The 26,418-nt window shown below is 31.6% G+C and overlaps 2 protein-coding genes across 7 annotated transcripts; one reads left to right on the top strand and one right to left on the bottom strand.

The window, feature by feature from the left end:
• Positions 1 to 39: 39 nt before the first annotated feature.
• Positions 40 to 20,501, top strand: LOC106053212 (TATA element modulatory factor-like). 6 transcript variants are annotated; one of them, XM_013209121.2, is made up of 24 exons: positions 40 to 148; positions 4,262 to 4,451; positions 4,596 to 6,269; positions 6,560 to 6,636; positions 7,188 to 7,229; positions 10,070 to 10,173; positions 10,527 to 10,644; positions 10,834 to 10,889; positions 10,978 to 11,048; positions 11,159 to 11,255; positions 11,681 to 11,766; positions 12,155 to 12,216; positions 12,307 to 12,371; positions 13,463 to 13,619; positions 14,669 to 14,761; positions 14,937 to 15,093; positions 15,209 to 15,401; positions 15,611 to 15,680; positions 16,130 to 16,222; positions 16,323 to 16,448; positions 16,840 to 16,980; positions 17,073 to 17,198; positions 17,684 to 17,794; positions 19,262 to 20,501. In XM_013209121.2, the coding sequence occupies exons 2-24, from the start codon at positions 4,316 to 4,318 to the stop codon at positions 19,283 to 19,285; spliced, it is 3,879 nt and encodes a 1,292-aa protein (XP_013064575.2). In that variant the 5' UTR covers positions 40 to 148; positions 4,262 to 4,315; the 3' UTR covers positions 19,286 to 20,501. The 6 variants fall into 6 exon arrangements, with proteins under 6 accessions (XP_013064575.2, XP_055876286.1, XP_055876287.1 ...); XM_056020311.1 differs by lacking the exon at positions 40 to 148 and adding an exon at positions 242 to 358; XM_056020312.1 differs by lacking the exon at positions 40 to 148 and adding an exon at positions 280 to 365 and having other exon boundaries at positions 16,326 to 16,448.
• Positions 20,502 to 20,697: 196 nt separating this feature from the next.
• On the bottom strand, positions 20,698 to 26,056 carry LOC106051193 (ATP synthase subunit d, mitochondrial-like). The gene is made up of 5 exons (XM_056020344.1): positions 25,884 to 26,056; positions 24,343 to 24,439; positions 21,838 to 21,915; positions 21,619 to 21,681; positions 20,698 to 21,015 (listed from the first exon to the last, which is right to left on the bottom strand). Exons 1-5 carry the CDS (start codon positions 26,012 to 26,014, stop codon positions 20,857 to 20,859), a joined length of 528 nt encoding a protein of 175 aa, XP_055876319.1. The 5' UTR covers positions 26,015 to 26,056; the 3' UTR covers positions 20,698 to 20,856.
• Between the last annotated feature and the right edge of the window lie 362 nt (positions 26,057 to 26,418).

The following is a 26,418-nucleotide window of genomic DNA, read 5'->3' as shown; positions in this document are numbered from 1 at the left end:
AGTGGCGAAATAAAAGTAATCATAGTTATTTCCATAAATTCTACTTTTTATTATTTTATTGTAAACCATCTAAATCTAGCTGTTTTAAACATATTTTGTTTTCTTTGGAAAAAGATCTAGAAATCATAAGACTATCAGAGCATTCCTGGTAATCGATATAGATATATTCTTTTTCATAATATAAACCTAATTTATAATTTTTTAGGTATAGAATTTTTAGGTATAGAATCTAATCTAGACCTAGACTAGACTCTACGAGCCAGAGGTACGCTGCTACAGTACTGAGTAATGTAAACATTACTGCGGAAGATTTTCTGCAATTTTACAGCGATGACGTTTTAAAATGGCAGCCTTCTGTGTAAAGTGTAAAGTTGTTTTGTTATTGAACTGTGTTTAGAATAGATCCCGACGAGACGAGCAAATCAAGATTTAATCTATAGTAGATTCTTATATTAGGCCTAATTAGGCACACCGTATTCGGGAACTAGGTCAAATTTTTATTTTATTTTTTTATTTGGTGACGGCTTAACTTACAAAAAAACTGAAAGTCAGTGAAAGCAGATTCTAGATCTAATTCTTATTCTGCAACTAAAGGACTATAAAAATAGCTGTGTTTCTTTGAATTACCACTCATAGTCAAGATTTTATTTTAAAATAAACAAGGCCACTTCATGCTCCTATAATAAAAAATAAACGCAGTTTTTGTGCTTTCTCCTTTAGCGCACATCGAGCACCGTTATATGGCGTTATAGCTAATAAATTATATCTGCGTTAATTTAAAATTTTTAGATCTATATTGTATTAAAAGAAGTAGATTCACTTCTGCAATATGTATTTATAGTATATTGCCTCTCTCTTGCTCTCTAGATATATATATATATGCCTACCTATATAATCTATGTGTAGAAACAGACAGAAATAAATCTATATAATTATAGATCTATAAATTAATTATTATAATTTAATAAACATGATATTTTCAACTAGGCTACATGTATTCTCTGTCTCTTTCTTTTAATTCCCATCCAAGGACCCTCTTCTTTTCATAATTTGGATGTTCGTTTTGTTACACCTTAACATCCCCTCCCTCCCATAGATGCTTATAATTCTTTTCATGACTCTCTCCCCCTTCCCTCCACTACCTGTATGATAGGTTGTGACACTACACGCTTAGTGTATACCTCTCCTCACCACCAGCGCTCGCCTGGCGTGATCACCTGTAGTGGGCATGGTCTCTGGCTTCAAATTAGCAGCCCGCACTTTTTCTTTCATTCATAAATTATATATTCTAGATATCTTGATCTAGGTCACATTTATTTATTGAAAAAAATCATAGATTTATTAATCCCAATAATATTTCTTATTACGATTTTGCCTTGTGCACTATAGGAGAATGTGTTTAATTCATTATTATTCATTGAAACACCTCCTTTTTTAATTTTATTTAACAGCTAACAGTATGAATGTGATTGGAATGTCTTTCTAAAGATATTTGGAAGTTTATTTTGATAGATCCACCAGCCTACGATCAAACAGGCTCATAATATAGCCTTCATCCCTTATATGGGTATGAATTGCCGGGGGAGGTTAAAACAATAGCTTTATATACTTGGTTACCGAGAATCTAAAAAACTGCCATCTGCTTTGGAAAAGCGGAACAAAAATATAGGAACTTATCTAAAATTGGACATGCACTGTCCCGAAACGTCGTTTTTAGCTCCAAACATAAAAACAAATTAATTATAAACAAAAAAAGCGACGTGTTTTTTAAAGGAGAATTCGATGAGCTGTGCCTAATATAAGAAGCTACTATAGATCTAGTATGGGTATTGATCAAAAACATATGACATAATTAAATATGATATAGAGAATCTAATTCTAATGCCATTATCATAAGGCATGATTAGGGCCGGCCTTAACTTTTAAGTCAAGTAAAGTCAAGTTAACTTAATCTTAAGTTTAAATTAATTTTATATTTATAATTTTTATCATGAGTAGGCGTTTTAACAGATTTACAAACAAGATCTTTATAATTTATATAGATTTTACATCTAATCTAGAGTCAGAACAAAAGTCAGATTATTTGCAGACGATTGCATAATATATTAATATAAATATAGTCAGATCTAGAACAATAAAAACAACACAAGATAGTGAAGATACAGATATTTTTAATTTTACAAACAGAATTAGATCTAGATCTAGATGAATTACAGAAAAGGGAATCAAATTGAAGAAAAATGTCAGTTGAAGTAACGTCTGTATTATATAAGATAAGAGTCTTAGTAGATCTAGAGACCTAGAGTAGTTTTTATAAATGCTATTCGGACACCTCTATATTTATTATTATATTATTATTATATTGGCTATATTAACTATATACTATATAGGCTAAAATTTCAAAGTTTGACATCGCATTATTTGATAATGAATGGTTTGACATACAAAAGAAAATGAAGTGTCAAAATCTGCGGTAATTCTGCAGGAGTTCAAGGGGCAGCCATCTTTGTACTATTTTGTTATTGTTTATGTTCCTAAGAAATCCCAAGATAGTGTCTTAAAAAATACCAAGAATTAAAATTACTTCTGTGTTTTCAAAACAATGCTATTTTTTCTTTTAATTTTGACTTGGTGTCAATACAATATATTTCTTATTGTTAAAATCTAAATATTGTCTATATCTATTCTGAATTATTCTGATACAGAGAATCTAAATTTAACTAGGCCTACAATAAATATCAGCACAGTTTATTACCAAAAATTAATTGACCTTTGTTGCCTTTAAGAACCTTGTCATATTAATATAGTAATTAGTCTAGTTCTAGCAGTTAGATTATGAGTCTAATTAATAGACTTATTAGGACTAGATGATACCAGTATAGCTAGATCTAGCATATTATTTTGCTTCAAAAATAAAAACAAACAAAAACCCAAATTGGAGAGAAAACCCAAGATACAAGATTACAGTCTAAACAATAACAAAGATGGCTGCCCTTTGAACTCCTGCAGAATTACCGCCCCTCACATGAAATCATTAAAATGTTTTCAAATTATGCATTTAATATGAACAAAAAAAAAATTAAAATATGAACATACTTATTCTACCAAAATTAGGTCACTGGAATTGTAATTTCTACAATGACTTTTAGACTAATTTTATGTTTGCATGATTAGATGTGTGTTGAATGTTTGTGTTTTTTTCTTTATTCATTTAATAAATTTCTAATACAGATGATCTTTTGTAGTATAGTACAGGTTAGGATAACCATTATTGCCTAAATAGCTGAATCCTCTATATTCTCTCTATATAAATCTAGATCTATCTAGTTGGTCTAGATCTAGGCGTTTAACTTCATTAAATGTATCAAGCTCACTCCAAACATTTGCCTGTTTACAACAAACAAGCAAATATAATACTACAAATTCAATAGATTCGATTAAAACATTTTGAAAAATCAAAGCATAGTTCATATACATACATGCAGCTGGTCTACATCTGAAAGTAAGGTTTCACGTTTTCCTTGATATATTAAAAATGATATAGCATTTTAAACATTTTGATAGAATTTCGTAAAAAAAAATTATATGTTTAGTCGAAATGAAAAAAAAAAGTATATAGATCTATTTATTAATTTTTCAGCATGGTATTGATAAAAATGATGGGAAAAGTATCAACTTTTTTTGGAGCTTCAATGTCATATTCAGTTTTTTCCCAATACTGTAGACATATATCAGGCATCTCCCAAATAACCCATGGTGTTAAAAAAATGCAGAGTATTTTATTTTTATTAAAAATATTTCTTCAAAACCTGTAATGTAGCCCTTCCGCGAAAGTCAAGGGACCACTGTAACTGTCATTTCATTTGAATATTTTATTTTTTTTGTTTTGTTACATAACAGATCTTCAGAATTCCCCCTCCCCCTTGTAACAAATCATAACAAATGTGTATACTCCCCTCCCCCCTTAGTCATTACATAATATCTGAATGTTCCCTTACCAGATAATTTTATTTTGCTTTGGTAAAGAAAAGGGAACACATAGATATAGTTATCTAAACTTTGGGGGGGGGGGTAGAGGAGGGGTTTAACCAACTTGGCAATTAAGGGAATATCAGATGTTATTGTTATTGGGCATTTTAATAGGTCTAAGTGTTTGTTTGTATAGTCACCTTTACTTTCACCTTGACCGGTATACATCAGTTCCATGTTATTTTTTTTAAAGATGTAAAACATGTTTCTATGTTCTTATTTGTTCCAATAGGTTATGATGTCTTATAGTTTAAAGCTGCTGTCTTCTTAACAATAAACTGCCATCATGAGTTGGTGGGATCCATCAGGTATAACTAATCTTGCCTCACAAGCACTCAAAAATGCACAAAAGAAAATTGATAAGGTTCTAGATATTGATGCTGAAGGTGGTACTGACAAGAGTCATAAAAAGAAAAATAAAGGTATAAAGATTACTTCCATTTCTTTATTTAAAAAAAAATAGAGATTTATATTTTTATAGTCTTAATAAAATGTAAATTAATTTAATTGTACCTGATTTCTAAAGATTTGAACATGATATATAAAAATTTGTTTTCTCTCCACAGAAGTTAAAGTTCAGGTGAATGAAGAAGAGAACTCTGCTACAAAAGCTCAAGAAGGAGACTTTTGGTCAACATGGATGAGTTCAGGAGATGCTAAAGATGAAAAGGAAAATCCTGATCATCATTCCTCTTGGAGTTTGCCCTGGAGCATTGCCTCCAAAAGTTCAGAATCATTGTCAAGTTCTCAAGCCATTGATGAACCTTTGACAAAGTCTAATAACACAATTGATATAAGTCAGCAATCTGACATATCAAAAGACTATGTACATTCCCATAAGGATAATGAGACAGTTCCTGAAGCCATCAACCACTCAGAAACAGCATTCAATGTGCAAGAGAGTAGCAGTGTTGTGAGTGACTGGCAAGATTTTTCAATTGATGATAGTTTCTCTGAGACCAATGTTTTAGAAAGTGCTCAGTCTTTTCATTTAATTCAAGACCAACATTCTGACATTGATGATAAACAAAGTGTTCCTTATAATACTATGGACTTAATGTCTCCAAGAAATGAAGAGGTAGTCAAAAATTCAATGCTAGATATTGAAACAGACCAGATTCAATGTATTACTGTGAGTTTATCAGCTGACAACAATTTAGATTTAAAAACAAAGGAAATTGCTAATGAAAGTGAAGAATATGTGGAGGCATCCCATGATTTTATTGATCAACATTTACTTTCTGGGGAATCATTAAATGAAACATCACCACAACAGGAGGAACTTGAACTACCAGCTTTGGCTTCTTCAGCTGAGCCAGCCTATCTAAGCTCTACCAATGTGACATGTGAATCACAAGAAGTAACACTTCCAACATATCCATTAACTGTGGGTGACAAACCTAAAACATTACAGAATATCCTTCCATCTCCTGACATTGAAACCACAGAACAACATGTTGCAGATGATCAGAGGTTGCTGAGAGACCTAGTGCAGGACTATGTGAATGTCATTTCTATAAGGGATGTTGCTCAAACTGCCTCCTATGATGGCAGCACCGTCAGCTCTGAAGATCTCCTTAACACTAATACTGAGCTGGAGATGGGTTATTCCAGAACCAGCAGTGATTTGGACCTTATGGGTGGTCATGCAAGCAGCACTGGCTCCTCAGACACCAGCAAACTGGACAGCAGTATTGACACAGTGGTTGATCAGACAATCGTTGACAGCCATAGTGACAATGAACTTACAGAAAATGATCCAACATTTTCTATTCTTAGTGAGAGAACAAAAGAAGACTGTCTTGACAGTTCAAAGACTTTGGAAGAAAGTGCTCAGTCTCTGAGCTCATCTTATGTGAAATGCATGATTGAAGAAGCCATGGAGGATTTCAGTAAGACAGAAGACTCAGGAAGTGATAACCATTCTAATGGTGAAAAATCAGAGAGCTCAAAGCAGGATTCCGAGCTAGAGAAAAGTATTTATAGTGGTCATGAGTCCAGTGATGAAATAGAAACGACCACCTCCTCAGATATAGAAATAATTACTGCTCCAAGCTCTAATGGGGAAAGTAAATATGGTAATTCATTTGAAATATCACCAATGAAGATTGTTTTACAGAGGTCTGTCCGCCAACATGGACATAGTCAATCTGATAGTCAGTCTAGTTCCAGCGCAAATAGTAAAGGAGATTTGGACAGACTAAGTCCTGAAAGAGAAGTTTTACCTTGGAAAGAAGATGGTAATTTTTTGCTTAAGTTTATACCAAAGATTTACTATGTCTATAGCTTTAAAAAGAAATGTATGTCAGCTTCTGGAATGAAATACACTCTTCATATGTTAAATAAGTGTACACCAGTGATTTTTAAGTACATTCTATTAGTGTTTCATACTTTCATTCATTTTGTTAATATTTCATTTTGAATTTACTTGGACAAATTAGAATTGTTTTAAACACGGAATTCTTAATGGGTTACATTTCTTTCTTCATATGATATTCTTAATTTTTCTTTATACTTTGTATACTTACAGACTTTCAACATCATGAGTTACACAGAGTAAGCGATGACAATGTCAACAATCCTTATCACCCTGAACAGTTGCTCAAAGTAAGGAAAATTTCACTTTCTATCTTTTGTAACTTGATGCATTGAAAAATGTGCACAGTCTATTGCTTGTCTACTTGTTGCAGTTGTTTTACAGTAAGATTTGACTTCATATGAACTATTGAAGAGAATTGTATTTACATACCATATTACAGATATGAACAATCTTTTCACTTAAGCTAATTTACATGAATTAATTGACATGGTCTTAAGAAGTTAATTTTTGTTTGTGCATCATAAGTTAGCCAAGGGTGTGCCTACAGTTAATTTGTCCTTTGATCTCTTCTTTTTATAAACATGTTAAAAAGAACAAATTTTAGTTAGATCTTAAAGTTAATCCTAGTAAACATGAAATGAGCTTTTTATTTTGGTTCACTGTTGAGGTATATATGTCTCTCTATATAACCAGCATGCTTCTGCATGATGAATCTTTTGATTCATTCACCACAGTTTGACCTATTTGATTATACCTAAATGTGGGTGTCCAAAGTTTGTTGTCCTCTGGCTTTGTCCATTGTACAGTTGTGTTAATGTTAACCTATAACTGTTTTCAGCTGTGTCACTTGGTTCTGCAGCACAAAGTTCTTGGGGGGCAGGTAAACTTGAACAATGTTATTTTCATCTGGTAGTCTATTTTTTTTTAAGAGCTATGCCTCACTGAGTAAAAATCTATAATTGATCAATAATTTAATCCAGTTTAAATTCAAAAGAAAATTGGAGACAAAACAGAAAGTTTTTTTGTGATTACAAAGAGGCATAGTCGAGGGATCTGTACGTTTTTGTTATGATTTATTCTGTGTTTAGTTTGTCAAGTTTATCTGAGTCTGTTTGGCCTTAATGTTACATCTTTTAGACTGCTTCACTAATATTTTGTTTACAATATTGTAGTTGTATTATTGAATATTATTCAGCTTTAGAAAAAGAAATGACATTTTTAAGGGAATTTTTTATAAGTTAGGATTAATGATTATGTACTGATAGATATTTAACTTCATTTAATTACTTATATATATATGCAACTTTTTTTTTATTGTGCTAGTCTTTATTTCAAATACATGGAATTAATATTTTAATTGCAGAAAGTAGCTTACAAAACCAACTTCTTATTAGTTTTAGTTTGAACTAAAAGTAAATTTTAAAAAAATGCACATGTTGGTTTCTGGGAAATGTATTTCAGCTTTTTCTTATTTATTTAATCTGTTGAAATAAAAATGTAACGAAATTATAACTTTAAAAAAAACAACAACATCTCCGTTTCATTTACAGTAGGTGTAAATGTATTTAAAGAATCATAGTTTTGCTTAGGTCAAGAGATGCCTATAAAAGTATTTCATGTGCTTCTAACGCTTTCATATCTATATATACACCATTTTCTAAAATACTCTGTTGATTACTACAATCAGCCTTATCACACTTGAGTATATTGAGGTCTAGTGACACACTCCTAGTGCATCAGTAGTGGTGCACACCAGTATTAGCTCTTTCTGTCCACATTCATCTCATGGGCTAGACTTAATTAGATCATAATATAATAAATAGCATTAAGTTTTATGTTCAACCTCTGAGAAAAAATGTTCAGACATCATATATCCAATTGTTTTTATTTTATTCCAATTGATGTTATTTTATGTAAACTGTAGACAACTTTTTCTAGCATTCAATAAAAAAAAGGCATTTTAATCTGTGTATTACTATCACTAGAAGACCAACTAATTAATATTTAATTCTAGATCTGTAATCTTTTCACTGTTCATTTTTTTTACCTGTTTAATTATTTTTTTGTACATGGGCACAACATTAAAGAAAACGTTTGCCTAAAAATACTTCATAATGTTTAGAAAGCTTTTAAAATCTAGCTACCTCTCTTTGTAGTTGCTATGTTCAATTGACAGTTTTCATTTTATGAAGTGCATAGAAAAAAAAAGATTGATTTCAACAAATGTTTGTCACCTGCAATAATTCTAAATTCAACAGTGTGCAATAGGTCTGTCTAAGTCATTACTGAATAAGTGAAGATAGATCTGCAATAAGTCTGTCTGGGTCATTACTGAATAAGTGAAGATAGATCTGCAATAAGTCTGAGTCAATGTCATTTACGTACTGAATAAGTGAAGATAGGTCCATTTTTTAAAAAAAAATAAAAAAATTCAATGCCAAAGTTTAAAAGCACTTGAAAATGTCTAAAATATGAAGCAGACACTAAAAAAAAAAAAGTTGAGATTACTTCCACAAATAAAAGGCCTACAAAGTGCCTAAAAAGATATACTAAACTTTAAAACTAATTTGATAAGATATAATATGTATTGTAAATAGCAAAAAGCAGAAAATGAAAGGCAGCTAAATCAGCCACAATGATTTGAATTCTTTTATAAATAGCAAAATACACAAACAATTTAATAGATAGGCATTTATATTGTACAAGATTTAAGGTTCAAATAGCTTTTTGATTATTGTTCTTTAAAGCTCATAAAATGTAGAGCTATAGAATTATCATTTATTATCATCAATAGGCTTGTAAGTCAATCAGAGTCAATCTTTAGGTTTTTATTCTTTAATAAATATTTGTTATATTTTTGTACACGTCCTTGTTGTATTTAATTGTTTTTTTATTGTTTTTTTTTAAGCAATTTTATTTGTTTAAAATTCTTTTTTAATGGCTTCAGTCTGTATTTAAAAAAAAAAGATATACATAGTTTCATTAAAACATAAAAGATTTACCTACAAGTGATTCTTTTTTTTTTTTCCTTTTTAAAAAAAAAACAAACAACTGTATACCTCTTTGAAGCACCTAGTCAATGTTGAAACTATTTACATACATTGCTTTCTGTTTTAACTGTTCATGTTTGGCTCAGTACATTTTTTTTGTTCTCAGCCTTTTAAAATATTACTTTAAGGAATGCAGTTGTGTACTTTGTGACACCCTGCACATACATTTTGGTTTATGTGAATATTCACTGTATTCTAATGAATCATCTGCATTCACTGTAATCTACTGAATCTTCTTAACTCACTGTAATCTACTGAATCTTCTTCACTCACTGTAATCTACTGAATCTTCTTCACTCACTGTAATCTATTAAATCTTCTTCACTCACTGTAATCTATTAAATCTTCTTCACTCACTGTAATCTACCGAATCTTCTTCACTCACTGTAATCTACCGAATCTTCTTCACTCACTGTAATCTACTGAATCATCTTCACTCACTGTAATCTACTGAATCATCTTCACTCACTGTAATCTACTGAATCTTCTTCACTCACTGTAATCTACTGAATCATCTTCACTCACTGTAATCTACTGAATCATCTTCACTCACTGTAATCTACTGAATCTTCTTCACTCACTGTAATCTACTGAATCATCTTCACTCTCTGTAATCTACTGAATCATCTTCACTAGGTTTTCTTATTCTAGAATCTGTTTCATTCTGTAGAAACTTGCTGAGATGGCTGAAGTCTTACAGGCCAGAGAAAACAAACTGGTCCAGTTGAGTAAAGATAACCATCAACTGATGGAAGACAATAACATTTTACGCTGGTAATTTAGGAGCACATCTCCCATTATTTATTCATTTTTCTTTTTTTTTTTTCATAGGTCTTAAACTGTGTTTTCATCATTAATAGAGACAGAATCATGTTAAAATCAATGCATTTTTATATATTTAGATGAAGACAAAGTAATAGCAATGTTTTTAAAACCAGTTCTTTGCATTGTACAAAGGTTTATGTGACATAAACAGAGAAAACTAATTCAAATATTTTAGATCTTCCGAGTCTTCAACTAAAGTATTTGCTACTAATAGAGTAGAATGACTTTATTGAAACAATCTGTCCGAAAGTAAGCTTTAAATATTTCTTGGTGTATTTCATATTTCCATGACATCATTGCAGTCAACTGCAGCAGTCAGAAGAAGCAAGAGAAGCTGAGACAGCTGACTTAAATGCCTTAACAAATGAATTCACTGCTAGACTTTCAGAGGCAGAAAAAAAGCTGCAAGCTGTAATCAAGGTAGGTTTTGTGTGACATCTAATATCTACTATATAATATCATTTCAAAACTATGTTCTCTTATTTTTATTGTTAAACACAAAATATTCAAGAATTCACTTTTATTTAAGAAAGTAGCTTAATTTTTTAACTACACTGGTCACCGTACTGTAAGCATAGACTAAATTCTTTAATTATTTTTATTTTTTAGGAAAAAGAAAATCTGAAGCAAAAATTAAACTTGACAGAAAAAGAATTAGAAAAAAGGTTAGTATTTTAGTTCTCTTTAAAAGGAATATTCCATTCAGAGTCATTTCAGCCATTTTACATCTTCTAACTTTGACCTTTCTAACAGGTCAGGAAGTTCAAGTCTTCAAGCTTTGTTGGATGAAAAACAAGAGCAGGTTGTCCAGCTTCTAGCTGAAGGTTGGTGGGAAGCTATCTTTTAGTCTCAATATATTCAAGGTGTTGGAAACAGGCATAGCAATGGCTAACTTTGTGTTGTTGTTGTTTTTTTTACTATCAATCTCATTCAGGTGAGAAACTCAGCAAACAGCAACTTCAAAGTAGCACTATCATCAAAAAACTAAGAGCTAAAGAGAAGGAGAATGATGCAACAATCACTTCACAGAAGTAAATTTTCTTCATTAGAAATATCTTTCAAGTTAGGGCTGTATTTTTACACATTAGGGGTTTGGTATACTATTAACTTTCAGCTAGTGTAATCAAATTATCCAACCCATGCTCATGGCTTAATGATTTATTCTTTTTTTTTTTTTTTTTTTTTTTTTTTTTTTTATCAAAGCCATAACTAAATATTCCAAAAAAAAAAAAAAATATAAAAAGAAAAATGAACAAATGTAAATAGTACTTTAAAAGATCTAAGTTTCATAAGTTTTAATCTGATTGGGAGTTGTCATTAGATGCAGTTATATTTAAAAGCTCTGTGTATAAACAAAATTGTAAAACAAAATTTTTAATACTAATAATATAGTTTGGAGACTTTTTTTCTACACAGACAGATACTAATAATAAAAAATATTTATTTTGTTTTGTAGAAAGAAAATTGATGAGTTGACAAAAGAAGTTGAGAAATTAACATCAGTATTGGATTCAAGGGAGGACTTGGAAAAGAAACAATCAGGTGGAGTGTCAAACTTTTTGTGTTTCAACTTGTCACATTTTTTTGTTGTTGTTTTCCTTGGTACCTTCTGACAATGACAAAACAAGTAGAACTCAAGTGTGATGTGTCAGAGAAAACAAGTATATCTCAATGTCTATTTGATTGTGATGTGTCAGAGAAAACAAGTAGATCTCAATGTCTGTTTGATTGTGATATGTCAGAGAAAACAAGTTGATCTCAATGTCTGTTTGATTGTGATGTGTCAGAGAAAACAAGTAGATCTCAATTTCTGTTTGATTGTGATGTGTCAGAGAAAACAAGTAGATCTCAATGTCTGTTTGATTGTGATGTGTCAGAGAAAACAAGTAGATCTCAATGTCTGTTTGATTGTGATGTGTTATTTCCTTAGATGCCATCACTCAGCTCAATGCTGCTGTACAGAGACAAGAGAAAGAGCTTGTTAAGCTTAAGGTTAGTTTTGTTTTTTGCTATTTTTTTTCTTATCTGACTGTTCAAAGAAAAGTTTAATAGACACATGATTATTTTGTTTTTCTCACACAGAGTGATTTAGAAGATTCTCAGGAAAAGAATAGAGGACTTCTTGCTGCCTTGGATAATTCTTACAAGTATGAAAATAACTTATTAAAATAAGTATTTGCATATAAAACTTGTTAATATAGACCAAACCTTATTTTTACCATATTTTTAACTCATTTATGCAAATGGTGTTAGACTTTTTGTTAAAATTTTTTTTTTTACATTTGTATTGCTACATTATGTAAGTTCTGTCCTACTAACTACTACATTTACCCAAAAATAATGTTTACTTTTTTTTAAGAGAAAAAATCTATTTAGAAAGAATGCACATAAGTTGGACATAATTTAAAACAACAATTAATAAGTAGGTTTTCATATTATCGCATGAACTGCAGTGCTATACTTCAGCCATAGAACACTCAACTAAAGGAAAATTATTTTTTTTACGGAAATATTTTTTTCTTTTTTTTTTTTTTGAGGATTTGAATAAGAGATTGACCCTTTATAAAACAATTATTCATTATAAGACATCAGTTAGGTCAGGTTTGCATTTAACTTCACATTCACTTTCACCTATCCTTTGGACTGCTGGGGCACCACACAAGATCATTCTTCTCTGTCATTTGTCTTTGATAGAGTTTAATTCTGATTTTTTTTCTGAAAATATTGTTACCTGCCTGGGTGGACCACTTCGGGGGGGCCGATTTTGAGTTTGTGTTTCCACACAAACTGTCTTTGAAACCTTGTATTATTATTGTTATAAGAAAGAAAAAGAAAAGGGCAGGGGGGTCCATGACAAAATAAATAGTCTGGGAACTAGTCATTGGATGTAGCTGGTGGGTATATAAAGAACATACTATTTAGCTGTGCATCCTTTAGAAAATGCCCAAATTCTAAAAAGTGCATCTTTAAGACAAAGAAATGTTTATAAATTTTTAGATAACTTTAAAAAAAATTAAAACAAAAAATTCTATCAAAATAAATACATTTCTTTATTACCCTTGAGTCCTCACTACATTTTATGTTTGTCATGTATCAGAGAGATAGCAGAACTTTATAAATCTTTTTTTATGTTTGTCATATATCAAGGGAGATAGCAGAACTTCATAAATCTTTCTTATGTTTGTCAAGGGAGATAGCAGAACTTCATAAATCTTTCTTATGTTTGTCTTCTATCAAGGGAGATAGCAGAACTTCATAAATCCAACGCATCACAAGACAGTAAAGCACAGGAGGCTGCACTGAGTGCAGAAACACATGTCAGAGAGGAGCTGAAGGCAGCCATGGAGAGAGAGCAGCAAAAGTTTAGACAAGACAGAGAAGCTTTCATCATGCAGGTGAAACATTGTTCTCTGATCAACTTTAGTATTTAGTCCTTGTATTCTAGGAAGATACAGCCATAGGGTCTGTGTAAAAATATAGTCCTTGTATTCAGGGAGATACAGCCATAGGGTCTGTGTAAGAATATGAATAAAAACTTGAGAAAGAAAAGCCACATAATTACTAACATCACAGTTGTATCCTCGAAATAAAGAATCACCCTTTGTGTCAGGATTTTGTGATTTTACCATCACAAAAGAGATACAGGACACCGATGGCAAAGACAAACAGACACAAACACTCTTTTGTTCCCCTGGCAATCAAATCATTAAATAAGAACAATCTGATATAAACTTTGTCACATGTAAATTATGAGTGCGTATGGTGTGAATGTACACTTTGGTTTTTTTATAGTTATAATGTTTTTTGTTTGGTGTAATGCACAAATTGTAAAACAAATTTCCAAATGGACAATAAAGATTATTATTATTATTATTATTATTTTATCTTTTTAGAAATGTCTTTTGAAACCTTTACAATGAAAGCAAAATGTAAAAAAAAAGAAGCAGATTAATGTGATTAACTTGATTTCAAAAACACTTCTGTGACCTAAGCCTTATTGCTTGTCTACTGTTTATACACACAATAAGTTCTTATAGACTTTCAGTACAAGTATCCAGCTGACTTACAAATCACCATTATTTTTTTTGTCTTTCCATGTTGAATGTATAATGTTAATCTCATCAAACAATTTCAAACTTGGGCATCAGCTATTGGTCAGTTCATTGTTCAGCCAAAATGCAGCACTGTGTGCTGCAAGCTACATAACGGTCACCATTGACTCACCAGTTACTGATTTTTCCTCTGCTGAAGCCTTTCCCATGTTTTAATTCAGTTTTCCTTTTCCTAAGTGGGTAGCCAACCAAGGCTGACAAGCCCCCTCTTGCCTAAACCAGTACTAAAATTGTGCCTTGAAAATTTAAATGAAAGTAGCATGATATTTTTGGAAATATTTCCAATCTAATTCTACTCATTGTTTATTTTTGAAAAAAAAATCTTTTAAAAGATTGATGATTTGAGGCTAGAGATGGCAAGGCTTGAAAAAGAACATAGCAGACGTGAAGATTTATTGAGGCAAGAAATCACACATTTACAAGAAGTGAGTATTTACAAATCTATTCATTATTTGGTTTTGTTCTTTAAAAAGCTATATCTTTGACTTTATAAGTATACAAAAAATTAAGAGACTCATTGATCTAAAGAAATTCATAAATGCAGTTGTTGTTGTTTTTTTATTATGTTACAATACAATACTAACAATTGCAATCTAACAGGGTTTACAACAAAATGAAGCCAGGAACCAAGATTTGACCCAGTGTGTAACATCTGCAACAAGGCCATTATTGAGGCAAATTGAAAATTTGCAAGCCACTTATGGAGCACAATCAGCCGCATGGGAGAAAGTTGAGAAAACTTTGACAGATAGACTTGGTAAATTATTGGTTTTATGTAAGAAATGTCAATTAACCAACTTAATAAGATGTATAACAATTATGTATTTTGTAGAGTATTAAATGCACATATGAATTTTGACATTACATTTTAGCTGAATCACAGACAGCATTGGCTATTGCACAGGAAAAAGAAAGAACAGCCACTGAACAATTAATGGAACTCTCAGCCAGATCTACATCTCTAGAGGCTTCCAACTCGAGATTGAAACAAGAAAAGTTACAACTGGTTGCTCAAATAGAAAATGACAAATCACAGTTGGAAGAATTACGGGATGCCAGAAACAGGTAAATTATTCTCCACAGACAATGAAACTTATTCAGTTTCCAATGACATTAGTTTTACTAACTGAATTAAAGTGATAATATAAAAACTAGTTGGAGTAGTGGGAATTCAAATTACATATAAAAATGACACTTACTTGCTCTATTTTACTTTCATTCTTTAAAATAAATAAGTGTCAATCTGTGTACACATTTGATTTCTGCTTCTGCAGCCATACAATACAGCTGGAAGCTAATAAACAAAAGCTGTCTCAAGAAGTCAATCAGCTCAAAATGGACAAGGTTGGTTGTTACTGTCATTAGACATTTTATATTTTGTGTGGGCTGCTCAGTGTGTGTGCTCTAACTAACTAATCCAGTGACTCATTTTTCATTCACTAATTCTCCCATTTTGACCTACAATGCATTTGATTTTTACCAAGTTTTTCCCTACCATGTGTTGTTGGTTAGTTGTTGATTTGTAGGACCAGATTGCTAATACAACACTAAACCGATGTAGGCCTACTATATTTCAATATAGAACTTGAAATAACTTCAACAATTTTTTTAAAAACAAAACTAAATATAGAACTGTGTAGACACAGAACAGTGATAAAGAAGTGAATTTTACTGAACTACAATAAAGAAACACCTATACATGTTACTAATAGATCTAGCACATTGATTGTTCCTCTCTTGTACTAAAACAATGCCAGCAAAGGATTAGCTTGATGTTTTCTTGCGTGTTACAGATCCAGTTAGAGTCACAGCTAACTGTGGAGCAGGCAAAACTGGAGACAGAAAGGAAAAAAAATATTGCATTGGAAGAACAGTTACGATTGGCTGTAAGTAACTGATGGATTTTAGATGATTACTTTTTAAAGAAAGATTTTTTTTTATTTTATTTATTTAATATAATTTCAAAAATATTGATTCATTATCCAGCAGGAAAGGCCAAGGTCACGTGGGACACCTTCTCCATCATCAACTTTGTCATTGAGTCGAAACAACAGCATGATTGGCAGTATAAGTGAAGGTCAATCCAACAATATCATGCACTGGTCATTTCATGTAAGCTTCATTCAAACAATATGCACTGAGAAGGATAAGGGGGAAATTGGTATTTAAATCTGGTTGTGTTTTGAGTTACATCTGAAATACTTGCAAAAGCACTTTCTTTATTATGTATTGAATTATTGTATTAACCCTCTCTCCTCTATTAAAGCCGTCTAACCAAAACTAAAATTAAATAGAGATAGTTATAAATTAAATTGAGAGCAAAGAAACATTGGTCCACAAAAGTGATTAAAACTAGAATGAACGAGCATGCTAAAGGAATACAGACCTGAGCAATTCATAGCAATATTTAAACAAGAAGCAATATTGTAGAGCACAATAGAATTAGATACATTTAAATGCAGTACTATTGTTCTTTAAATGTGTCCTCTTCTTGCTGTATCAGGATGACAGTGACTCAGGTTCGATGCTTGGTGGACCCAGGGTTAGTGTATATGACAGCATGCGACAATCTGGGGCTGCTGCTGTTGTAGAAAATCTTTCTTCCCAGCTGAAACTCAGAGAAGGTGAAATTATCCAGCTACAGGTACATCTTATGTGTACATACATCATGTTATTCCTCATTATTTGATTCACATGTCAATTATGTTGCTCTCATTTTGTGCATACTTTTTCCAGAGTGAAATAGGTCAACTGGAACGAACAAGAGAGTCTATGGCCAGGGAACTTGTCAACCTCAGCAATCAAATAGATGAGCTGTCAGAGGTCAAGGAGACAAACACAAAATTACAAGAAAATTTTAATGTAAGTAGAAAATTGGCCAGTACCTAAAAGATTACTTTGTGCTGTAGTAAGTGATCAGGGCCCAAATGTAGCTTTGGATTATCATCCCACACTCCCTGTTTACACTCTCTTGTATTCATTTTACATTTAGGCATTATTCAGATAAGTATATCCATTCATTTAAAATTGTTTTTCTGGCAAACCACTGAAACTAGACAAATTTCATAAGCTGTCACACTTTCTGAAAGTAGATACGTATTACGTATCTGTCTAGAGAGTGCCAGTAGATATGTATAATAGGAATCTGTCTAAAGAGTGAAAGTAGATAAGTATTATAGGAATCTGTCTAGAGAGTGCCAATTAGGATTACAGATTCTAAGTGCTGAATAGTTTAAAAAATTATTTTTTTAATTTCAGTAAAAGTGATACATTAAAATTTAACTTCAAACCTTTTCATTTATAAACCTAATATTTACAAAAGAAACATTTGTGTGTGTGTTCCTTAGGAGCTAAATGGTCGTTACAGCGCTATACTACAGATGTATGGAGAGAAAGAGGAACAAGTACAGGAACTGAAATTAGACTTGCAGGATGTCAAAGAAATGTACAAATCACAGGTCGTTAATCACTATAATGAGCTTTGAAATATTTTGTAAACATTGACATATTCCTTCAAAACATTTTCTGTACTCTAAAGCCTAACTTCCAAAATAATGTTTCATATAATTTTTGAAGAAATATAGGTATTATCTAAAATCTTTGACAAATATTGAAACATTACTGTACCTTAACAGTCAATCATTAATAGTTATGCCAACCAGTATCAAGTAATTATTTACTGATTTAAACTTTGTTATAGTTATGTCAGTAAAGAAGTAACTATTTATTGAATCAAACATCCAATAGTTCTGCCATTATTTAAGAAACTATTAAGTAACTATTTAGAAAGTCAAGGGGGAGGGGCGGCTGAGTTGTTTAGCGCTGGGGTTCTGGGTTCCAATCTTGGTGAAAACTGGGATTTTAAATTTTGAGATTTTCAGGACGCTCCTGACTCTACCCAAATCTAGTGGGTACCTGACTTAAGTTGGGTAAAGTAAAGGCAGTTGCTCGTTGTGCTGGCGACATGACACCCTGCTCATTACCATAGAAACAGATAATCTTTACATCATCTTCCCCATAGATCGCTAGGTCTGAAATGGAAACTTTATACTTTTTTTTTAAGCAAGTCAAACTTCTAATAGTTCTGCTGGAATTAACCCAAGAGTGCAGTGCTAGTTAGAATGTATTTAGTATGAAAGTATGCTTGAAACTGAGGATGCAACAGTTTAAGGACATGACATGACAGTTGTTTGTAAACAAGCTGGAGATCAAATTTTGGCACTGGACTACATTTTATCCCATTTGTTTTGATAAGTAACTTTTTTTTACAAAGCTTATATTAACTCACTCTGTCTGGTAAAAAGGTTTTTATACATGTTATTTCTCCCACACCCATTCTCGATCGAGTTGAAATTTTGCACAATTATTTCTTGTAACAGACAAAACAAGAATCAATAAAAAAAATATTGGCCAATTAGTTAATTAACTATTGTAAATTAATTATTTTGATTGGTATCGAACTATGGAAAGAAATTGTACTTGACAAATGTAATGGTATAAGTTGAGTTAGCCCCTTATTATGAGTCAAGAATTAGGTCATAGCTTAAAGTTTGAAACTAACTATAGAACTTTGTATTTTCATAAGTAATTCGCTGGCACATTGGTTAGTATATTAGAACGAGCCCTCAAATTCAAATTGTACAACTTTTTAATAAAATGCATTTTAAAAGGGATCACTATTATGGTAACATTCACCAAGATACCCCCTTCCCAATAGGTCCCTACAAGTGATAGGATCATAGCCCTAAGAGAAAACTAAAAGCATAAAATTGCGCTAAACAAAAACAATTGGTTAAAATATTTCTAATCTCAGATTTATTATTGTTAGTCAACATCTGTTGCAAATTTAATTACATGACTGATCTGAACAAATTGATACCATTAAAATAAAAAAACAAAGCTTATTTTTATTTTCTTCTCCTCAGATTGATGCTTTACTTGCCAAGTGAACATTCTCAGACTGGAAAACCAACATCCGCATGATGTGCAACTTTTGATATTTGCTGATATTCAGTGAATCAACAAAGAACTATTGAGTTTAATTATTGAGCCTCATGCTGTACAACTAGGACAAATGACTATTTGATGAATCCGCTTAGAGGCAGTGATTTAGTAAATATTACATTGACCACTAGTATTTCTCTCCTAGAAACAGGATCTGCAAACCTGCAGTCCACAGGAAACCTGCAGCCTTACATATAAAAGTTATGCATAGTTGCAATTGTTGATCCTTAAAATGGTTGGAAAAGAGAATATCTAGCACAAGTCCATGAGGGACACCATGATTTGTGGTGCTTAAAACCTATTTAGAAATTACATGCTGATGTATTGGGGGTGATTTGTTAGAAGTGACAGTTTACACTTATGTCAGTTTATGTACCAAAAAGTGTGACATCGTATTTTAAATATAAACCTACAATAACTGAAATTGTTGTGCTAGTAGACTATTAAAGAGACAGGTGGGCCCTTCCCATAAGACAAGCCATTCACAATTTAATCTAAGCGTAAAGATTAATTGCAGTTTGAATACTAGACAGTTGTCATTCCCAGCTTTTTGTCTTAATAAAAATATTTATGCTCATCTTCAAAAGAATCTTCTTTCGAAGCCTATTTCATGTTATGTGTACTCTCTGAATCTTTCAGTGCATTGTAAAATACACTTTTGAACTATTTGCTTATAAAGAATATCTTAGGATCATCTGTTACACTGTTCTGCTTCAACTGGTGAAATGAACATCACCAGCTCTGACTGTGATATATTTAATACTTTTAACATTGTCATTCAATCTTTTTTCCCTTCCTTTAACATTTTTTTAATTTAACATTGTGGGAAGATCAAGTTTTCTCTTGTTCAGTTTAAAATCTCACATTGTGGGAAGATCATGTTTTCTTTTGTCCAGTTTAATTCTCACATTGTGGGGAGATCATGTTCTCTTTTGTCCAGTTTAATTCTCACATTTTCTGCCTTAAGTCATTTCTTTTAGCACTAATGGAGAAACTTTTTTTTGCTGATTAACTTTTCTGTTCATGGAATGTTTTAGAGAAACCAATATGTATGTTTTGTGACCCAAGTTGTGGTATGCTTATGTTGGTATATTTTTATAATTTATTACCTGGGGAAATTTTATTGTGGGTGTGCAAACTCATTAAATATCATCACTGGTATTTGTTTTTGTTTTCTATCATTCTCACCATGGTTCAAGAACATTTTTTAAGAAACAAAAGAAGTAATCAACTGATCATTGTACATTATTAGAATTAATTAATCTTCCTGCCTATGTAAGGTTTAAATTAAAAGGCTAACAAAACCAAAATATGGATTTTATTTCTATTCAAACTTAGGGCATAAACAACAAACACATTCTTTCCTTTAATAAACAAAGTTTATTAAAAAAAAATAATTTTATGAAGTAATTTGAATTGGACACTGACATTAAACCAGTGGTGCCTTTTACTGTGGCCATGATCAATTACTGTATGTACTATAGCTAATCATCTTAGAGCACTATGTTTACCAGCATTACTTTATATATTCAAAATTTGGATTGCTAGGTTGTTCTTCTGGTTTGTGTGGCCAAATGGAAGGTTTGGCTGGGTCCAACGCAGTGTCAGGGAAGTAGTATGAATACATGTCTGGGGTAAACTCATCAGGTTTCGGAAGTGAGTTAATCTTTTCAAGCTAGAAATGAAACAAACATACATTTGAACTTATTACAATCAAAATTTAAGGATATTTTTTGCCATTATGAATCACAATCTGTATTTCAAATCAATCACCTTCTATGTCTAAAAGCATATTTTCATGGCAGTATTGCAGGGTTCTCAGTTTAGTAATCACCCTTTTCAATTATTTTACACTTATCATCCCCCACCAACTGCACCATGCACCAGTATATTGATATTCATTGATAGAAAAGGGAATCTTCAACTTATAGGCAATTAAAAAAAATAAGTGGCCACAAAAACATTTAATTTCCCAATATTTCTCTCCCTTGATTAGGTCATTTCCTAAAAACAACTTTTCTGAAAATCCTATGATACTCATAAACCAAATCTAAACACAGTGTTGAGAATGTTTTTAAAGTTGTGTTCGCAAAGCAAAAATAAAAAAGATATGAACATGTAGATTAAAAGAAGTAACTGAACCTCGCACTGATTTTTGTTATTATAATCCTAGAAGTTTACTTGATTTAAATAACTAACCAAGTATGAGACACAAATAACAAAATATCAGGTGTTTTTTTTTCATTGTTGAGAGAAACAAAAAGCAAAAATAACTTACAAACAGTTTGCTTGATGCAATAGTCTTGCTTAGCTCAGCAACATAGGCCTTCGTTTTCTTTTCCTAATAATCAGAGCAAAAGAACCCTTCATAAAAACTATGCTAGCCAAAGCTAGTATATATAAATATAAAAGTTGCTTACTTTGAATAGTGTTTAAATCTAACAAGTTCAATAATGAGGAACTCAGTTAACAAGGAAGTTACAATGATCCTACTTACTATTTCTTGATTCTCCTCTTCCACTTTTTGAAGCAAGTTGTCCTTGTCTTTAGGGTATGGCACACTCAATGCTTCATACTATTTAAACAAAATAATATTTAGCCAGTACACTTTTAACAAACTAAAATAATATTTAGACAAAAATCAAGTGCACCTTTTTTTTATATAATTTTGCACATTGTATACATATATTTCCATGGATGCAAGCAACAGAGCCCCGTTTTTGCTGCAAGGGGGGGGTCGGCAACCCCAAAAAACCTGCAAGTATTATGCCTCTTATATCTTCACAACATAAATAAAATATTTACCGATATATATATATATCTTTAAATACAAACTATAAATTCTAAGCTTTTAAGCTTTTACTTTAATTACTATAATCTACATGTATGTTTGAACATTTCATTTTTTTTATATATAATATACACATAGATAGGCCTACCTACTACTACTATAGTCTATATTACTATATTAGTATAAATCAAACTTTGTAGCACCTATGTTAAAAGTTAACTATTTTAAATAAAAGATCTAATAGATCTATCTTATTATATATAGATATATATATAGATCTTATCTTATTCATGGCAAACCAGTAACACAGACTAAAAACGCAAAATACCTAGGTGTTATAATAAATGAAAAACTATCATGGAATCCACATATTGATGAAACTACAAAAAAATCAAACAAAGCATTAGGATTTATTAAAAGAAATTTCTATAAATCAAATAAGAACATAAAACTAAAATGTTATTTAACCTTGGTTAGGCCAATAATAGAATATGCATCCTCTGTTTGGGACCCCTCAACTCAAGAAAACATTAAGAAACTAGAACAGACACAAAATAGAGCAGTGCGATTCATAACAAACGAATATTCACATTTGACTAGAGTAACACCTTTAGTAAAATCACTAAATTTAGAAAGCCTTCAGGACAGAAGGCTCAAAAGTAAAGTAGCAATAATACATAAAACACTGAACCATAATCTTCAAATACAAAAACAAAATTTAATAAAATACTCTGAAAGACACAAAGATAAAGGCACATTCCTCGTCCCATATGCTAGGACAAATTTGTACAAATACTCCTTCTTCCCTAGTGCTATTAGAGCATGGAATGGGTTGCCTGAGCTAGCCAGGAAAACCAGTGACTTGGCAGAATTTAAGTCATTGGTTAATATGCATGACTAAATGCATGACGCGTAGGACGTAATCATCTTCTTTTTTGAAGTAACGTCTGTATTATATAAGATAAGATAAGATCTATAAATATTTATCGGCTGACAGAGTAGTCAGTAGATCTTATAAAATATAGAACTAATTAACTGGATCTTCTAACTCTTAGAGTACTTAGACTGATTTTCATACAAGAACTAGATTATCTAGATCTAGTCAAGATGTCATTTTAATTCTAATAATAGTAAAAGAGTAGATCCATCAATTTACACCTATCTATATCTAGGTATAATAAACAAACTAGTAAGTATTAAGTATTAGAGATCTAGACATACTCAGAATAGTCTCTGAGTCTAAGTCTAGACTTTAACTTGTCTAGGAATAGAGTGTCGCTTGAGTACTAGAGCTACTAGTTAACTAGATATTAGATTTTCTCTAGATTTAGGTCTAGAAGACTAGCCCTAGCTAGAATTAGAATCATCTACTAGATCTAGAGTCTTGCCTTTTTAAAAATAAGTTTTTTATTATTAGATCTAGTCTAGTAGAATATTATATCTGATAATAGATTATAATAGATACGATCTACTTTTGATCTACGCTGCTTCTGCCCAGGGACTAGACTACTAGACCTACCTAATCAGGCTAGTGGTAGATTGTAACTGTAAGATTCTAACTAATTATTCTAATTATCTACATCTAATAGTTAATACTCATTTATATCGATCTATCATTATCTTCTACTGAGATGATCTAGACTAGACTATATAATAATTAATATATAAATCTAACTATCATGATTATTCATACAGCGATGATACGGTACTTAACGGTACGGCAATTTCGCATTTTCGGGTAATTTACGTTGAACTTCTAAAATCATTTTAAAATGTAGAAATAGATCTAGAATCTAGATCTCTAGACTAGATCTAATCTAGCCTCTAGGTCTGGTTTCAATTTTTATGCCAGCAGATCAAACTTATTAGAATTAGATCTACTTACTAAATTAAGCGTCTCAGGCCGGGGCCTTATTGATTTGTTTCTAACTTTTGTTTACGTTTTTGTTACAAAGAGAAAAATCTGAAAATAAGCGCATGCGCCGTAACTTAAGAATTGTAACTTCCTGTCTTTCTTTGAATTCGACTTATTAAGTTTTAGTTTGAAAGATCAAAACGTAAATGTGAAAAAAAAAAGTATGATACCGAGCCGGCAACCAGTCGGACTGGTATTTGCCGGCAAGCTTTTTTTTTCTTCGATTTTGCAGGCATGGCGGCTATAGCCGGCGATCTTGCATCCATGTATTTCTTGATATTACAAGCCTTACTTACAGCCTTCTGAAACCTATCAGCCATGGTTGGATCTGGAAGCCTGTTTTTGTAAGAAGCGAAATTGATCTTGGGTAGACTTTCTGGCAATGAGTACACTCTGAAAGAGAAATTGCTTTTCTTATATTTATAATTGAAACAACAATGAATACTTCAGTCCTGTGTTTATCAAAATGTTATATAAAGACTTTCTAAAACATTTCACTTACAACTATCAAGTCAAAGATATGGTCACAAACCTAATATTCAAAATCTGCATTGAATATATAATATACATTGTAAAATCAAAAATTTATAGAACTGTTACAACTATGATCTTTAACAAAATCTCTTCAGAATGAGACATTAACATTTCTAAATTAATTCGAAATCTAGTTTAAGCCTTTACTAAGTGACTTAAAATAAACCAGAAAAAAAACAACGTAGCAGCATCTAACTGAACATCATCTAGTTCTAGTTAAAGAGAAGAAACAGAAAAGGTGACAGTTAAAAGAAATAGGTGTGTAGAATATTAGACAGTTTATGATCAGTGAATACTTTTTTAAAAGTTATTTATAGATCTAGATCTGTAACGGTTAGACCAACTTAAAAAAAAATCTGGAAACTCCTCAGCCATTGGACAATAAAAAATTGACATTAATTGATGCACATTTATTTATATTAGTCAATTATTAGTGTCCCCATGCCCACATTATACTAACAATTATTTGTGATCCAAAATGAGCAGACATCTAGATGGCTGCCTGGTCTTGCAGTTTGCGCACTGGATTGTCGTTCAGACTTAGCGATGGTCCCGGGTACAAACCCTGCCCGCTCCCATCCCCCGTCAACATGCAGGACGTTTGGACTAGGAAGCAAATTATCTTCAACTCTGAAGGAACATCCGAAAACATGTAAAACATTTTACAAAACAAAAGTAAGTAGATCTAGAAGTAATGTCGTCTAATGTCCCAGACCTAAATTTTGATAAAGTCTTATACTTAAGAAAAATATTTTTTAAAAGTAAAATTCTTTTTTATCATGATAAGATCATAGATTAGATTGAGTTTAGGGCAGGGAATGTAGGTCTAGAGCTATTATTACTATTTTAATAATTATAATAGACTATAGCTATAGAGAATCTAGATTCTAGTAATCTAGTCAGTGTCATAGTTACTAGTTAGGCTGTTTTTAACACAGAGCAATGAACTGTCCATAACCATAGCCGACATAGGCATCTACTATAGTCACTATGACTTATGACTATAGAGTAGTATAGAGTTAATAGAGTCAATTAGAGTATAGTATAGATCTAGATCTAGAGTCTAGTAGCTATATTAATATAAATATAGTAGATATGATGATATCTAGATTAGATCTTAAATCTATATTAACTATATACACATAACTTTCTAAGTACACTGACTAATACACTGTTATTGTCACTGTACTGTACGTAGTGTCTGTAGTCTACTGACTACATGACATGTTGAGTAGTGAGAGTGAGAGACGACTCTACTCAACTCTAGTCAGTCTAGTCCTAGTTTTATGATGCTCATGCTTACTTATTTATAAATGTATCATGCTTAGCTTTTATTATTCTAAGAGATTCAGTCTGAGCTTTCGGTACTACAGCTGCATAGCGAGCCCAGTCCACCGCAGATGCTGCTATTCTTTTAGTAGCACCGCTAGCCATTTTTATCACAGGACCTCTACAAAATACAATGTCAAAATATGAGAGCTATAAAAAAACAATTGTTCAAATAGAATTTTCTAATTTCCGGTTATAAAAAAAAACCAAATTGGTTAATGTGGCAAACTCGTTATTCGTTCTTCAACTGAGGATGACTCACGTTCACGTTCAGGACAGAAGGCTCAAAAGTAAAGTAGCAATCATACATAAAACACTGAACCATAATCTTCAAATACAAAAACAAAATTTAATAAAATACTCTGAAAGACACAAAGATAAAGGCACATTCCTTGTCCCATATGCTAGGACAAATTTGTACAAATACTCCTTCTTCCCTAGTGCTATTAGAGCATGGAATGGGTTGCCTGAGCTAGCCAGGAAAACCATCAGTGACTTGGCAGAATTTA

Source organism: Biomphalaria glabrata, chromosome 2 (assembly GCF_947242115.1).
Source record: "Biomphalaria glabrata chromosome 2, xgBioGlab47.1, whole genome shotgun sequence".
NCBI classification, from domain to species: Eukaryota; Metazoa; Mollusca; class Gastropoda; family Planorbidae; genus Biomphalaria; species Biomphalaria glabrata.
Note: the sequence above shows the minus strand (reverse complement) of the source record. Positions and strands in the feature narration are given on the sequence as shown.

What these genes read in the sequence shown, in the direction of transcription:
- LOC106053212 (XM_013209121.2), top strand. Translation starts at nt 4,316, where the DNA reads ATGAGTTGGTGGGATCCATCAGGTATAACTAATCTTGCCTCACAAGCA. An exon ending in ACAAAGTTCTTGGGGGGCAG is followed by an intron (nt 7,230 to 10,069) that starts GTAAACTTGAAC and finishes TTCATTCTGTAG; the next exon opens with AAACTTGCTGAGATGGCTGA. An exon ending in TTACGGGATGCCAGAAACAG is followed by an intron (nt 15,402 to 15,610) that starts GTAAATTATTCT and finishes CTGCTTCTGCAG; the next exon opens with CCATACAATACAGCTGGAAG.
- LOC106051193 (XM_056020344.1), bottom strand. Translation starts at nt 26,014, where the DNA reads ATGGCTAGCGGTGCTACTAAAAGAATAGCAGCATCTGCGGTGGACTGG. An exon ending in CTGATAGGTTTCAGAAGGCT is followed by an intron (nt 21,916 to 24,342) that starts GTAAGTAAGGCT and finishes TTGTTTAAATAG; the next exon opens with TATGAAGCATTGAGTGTGCC. An exon ending in AAGAGGAGAATCAAGAAATA is followed by an intron (nt 21,682 to 21,837) that starts GTAAGTAGGATC and finishes TCTGATTATTAG; the next exon opens with GAAAAGAAAACGAAGGCCTA.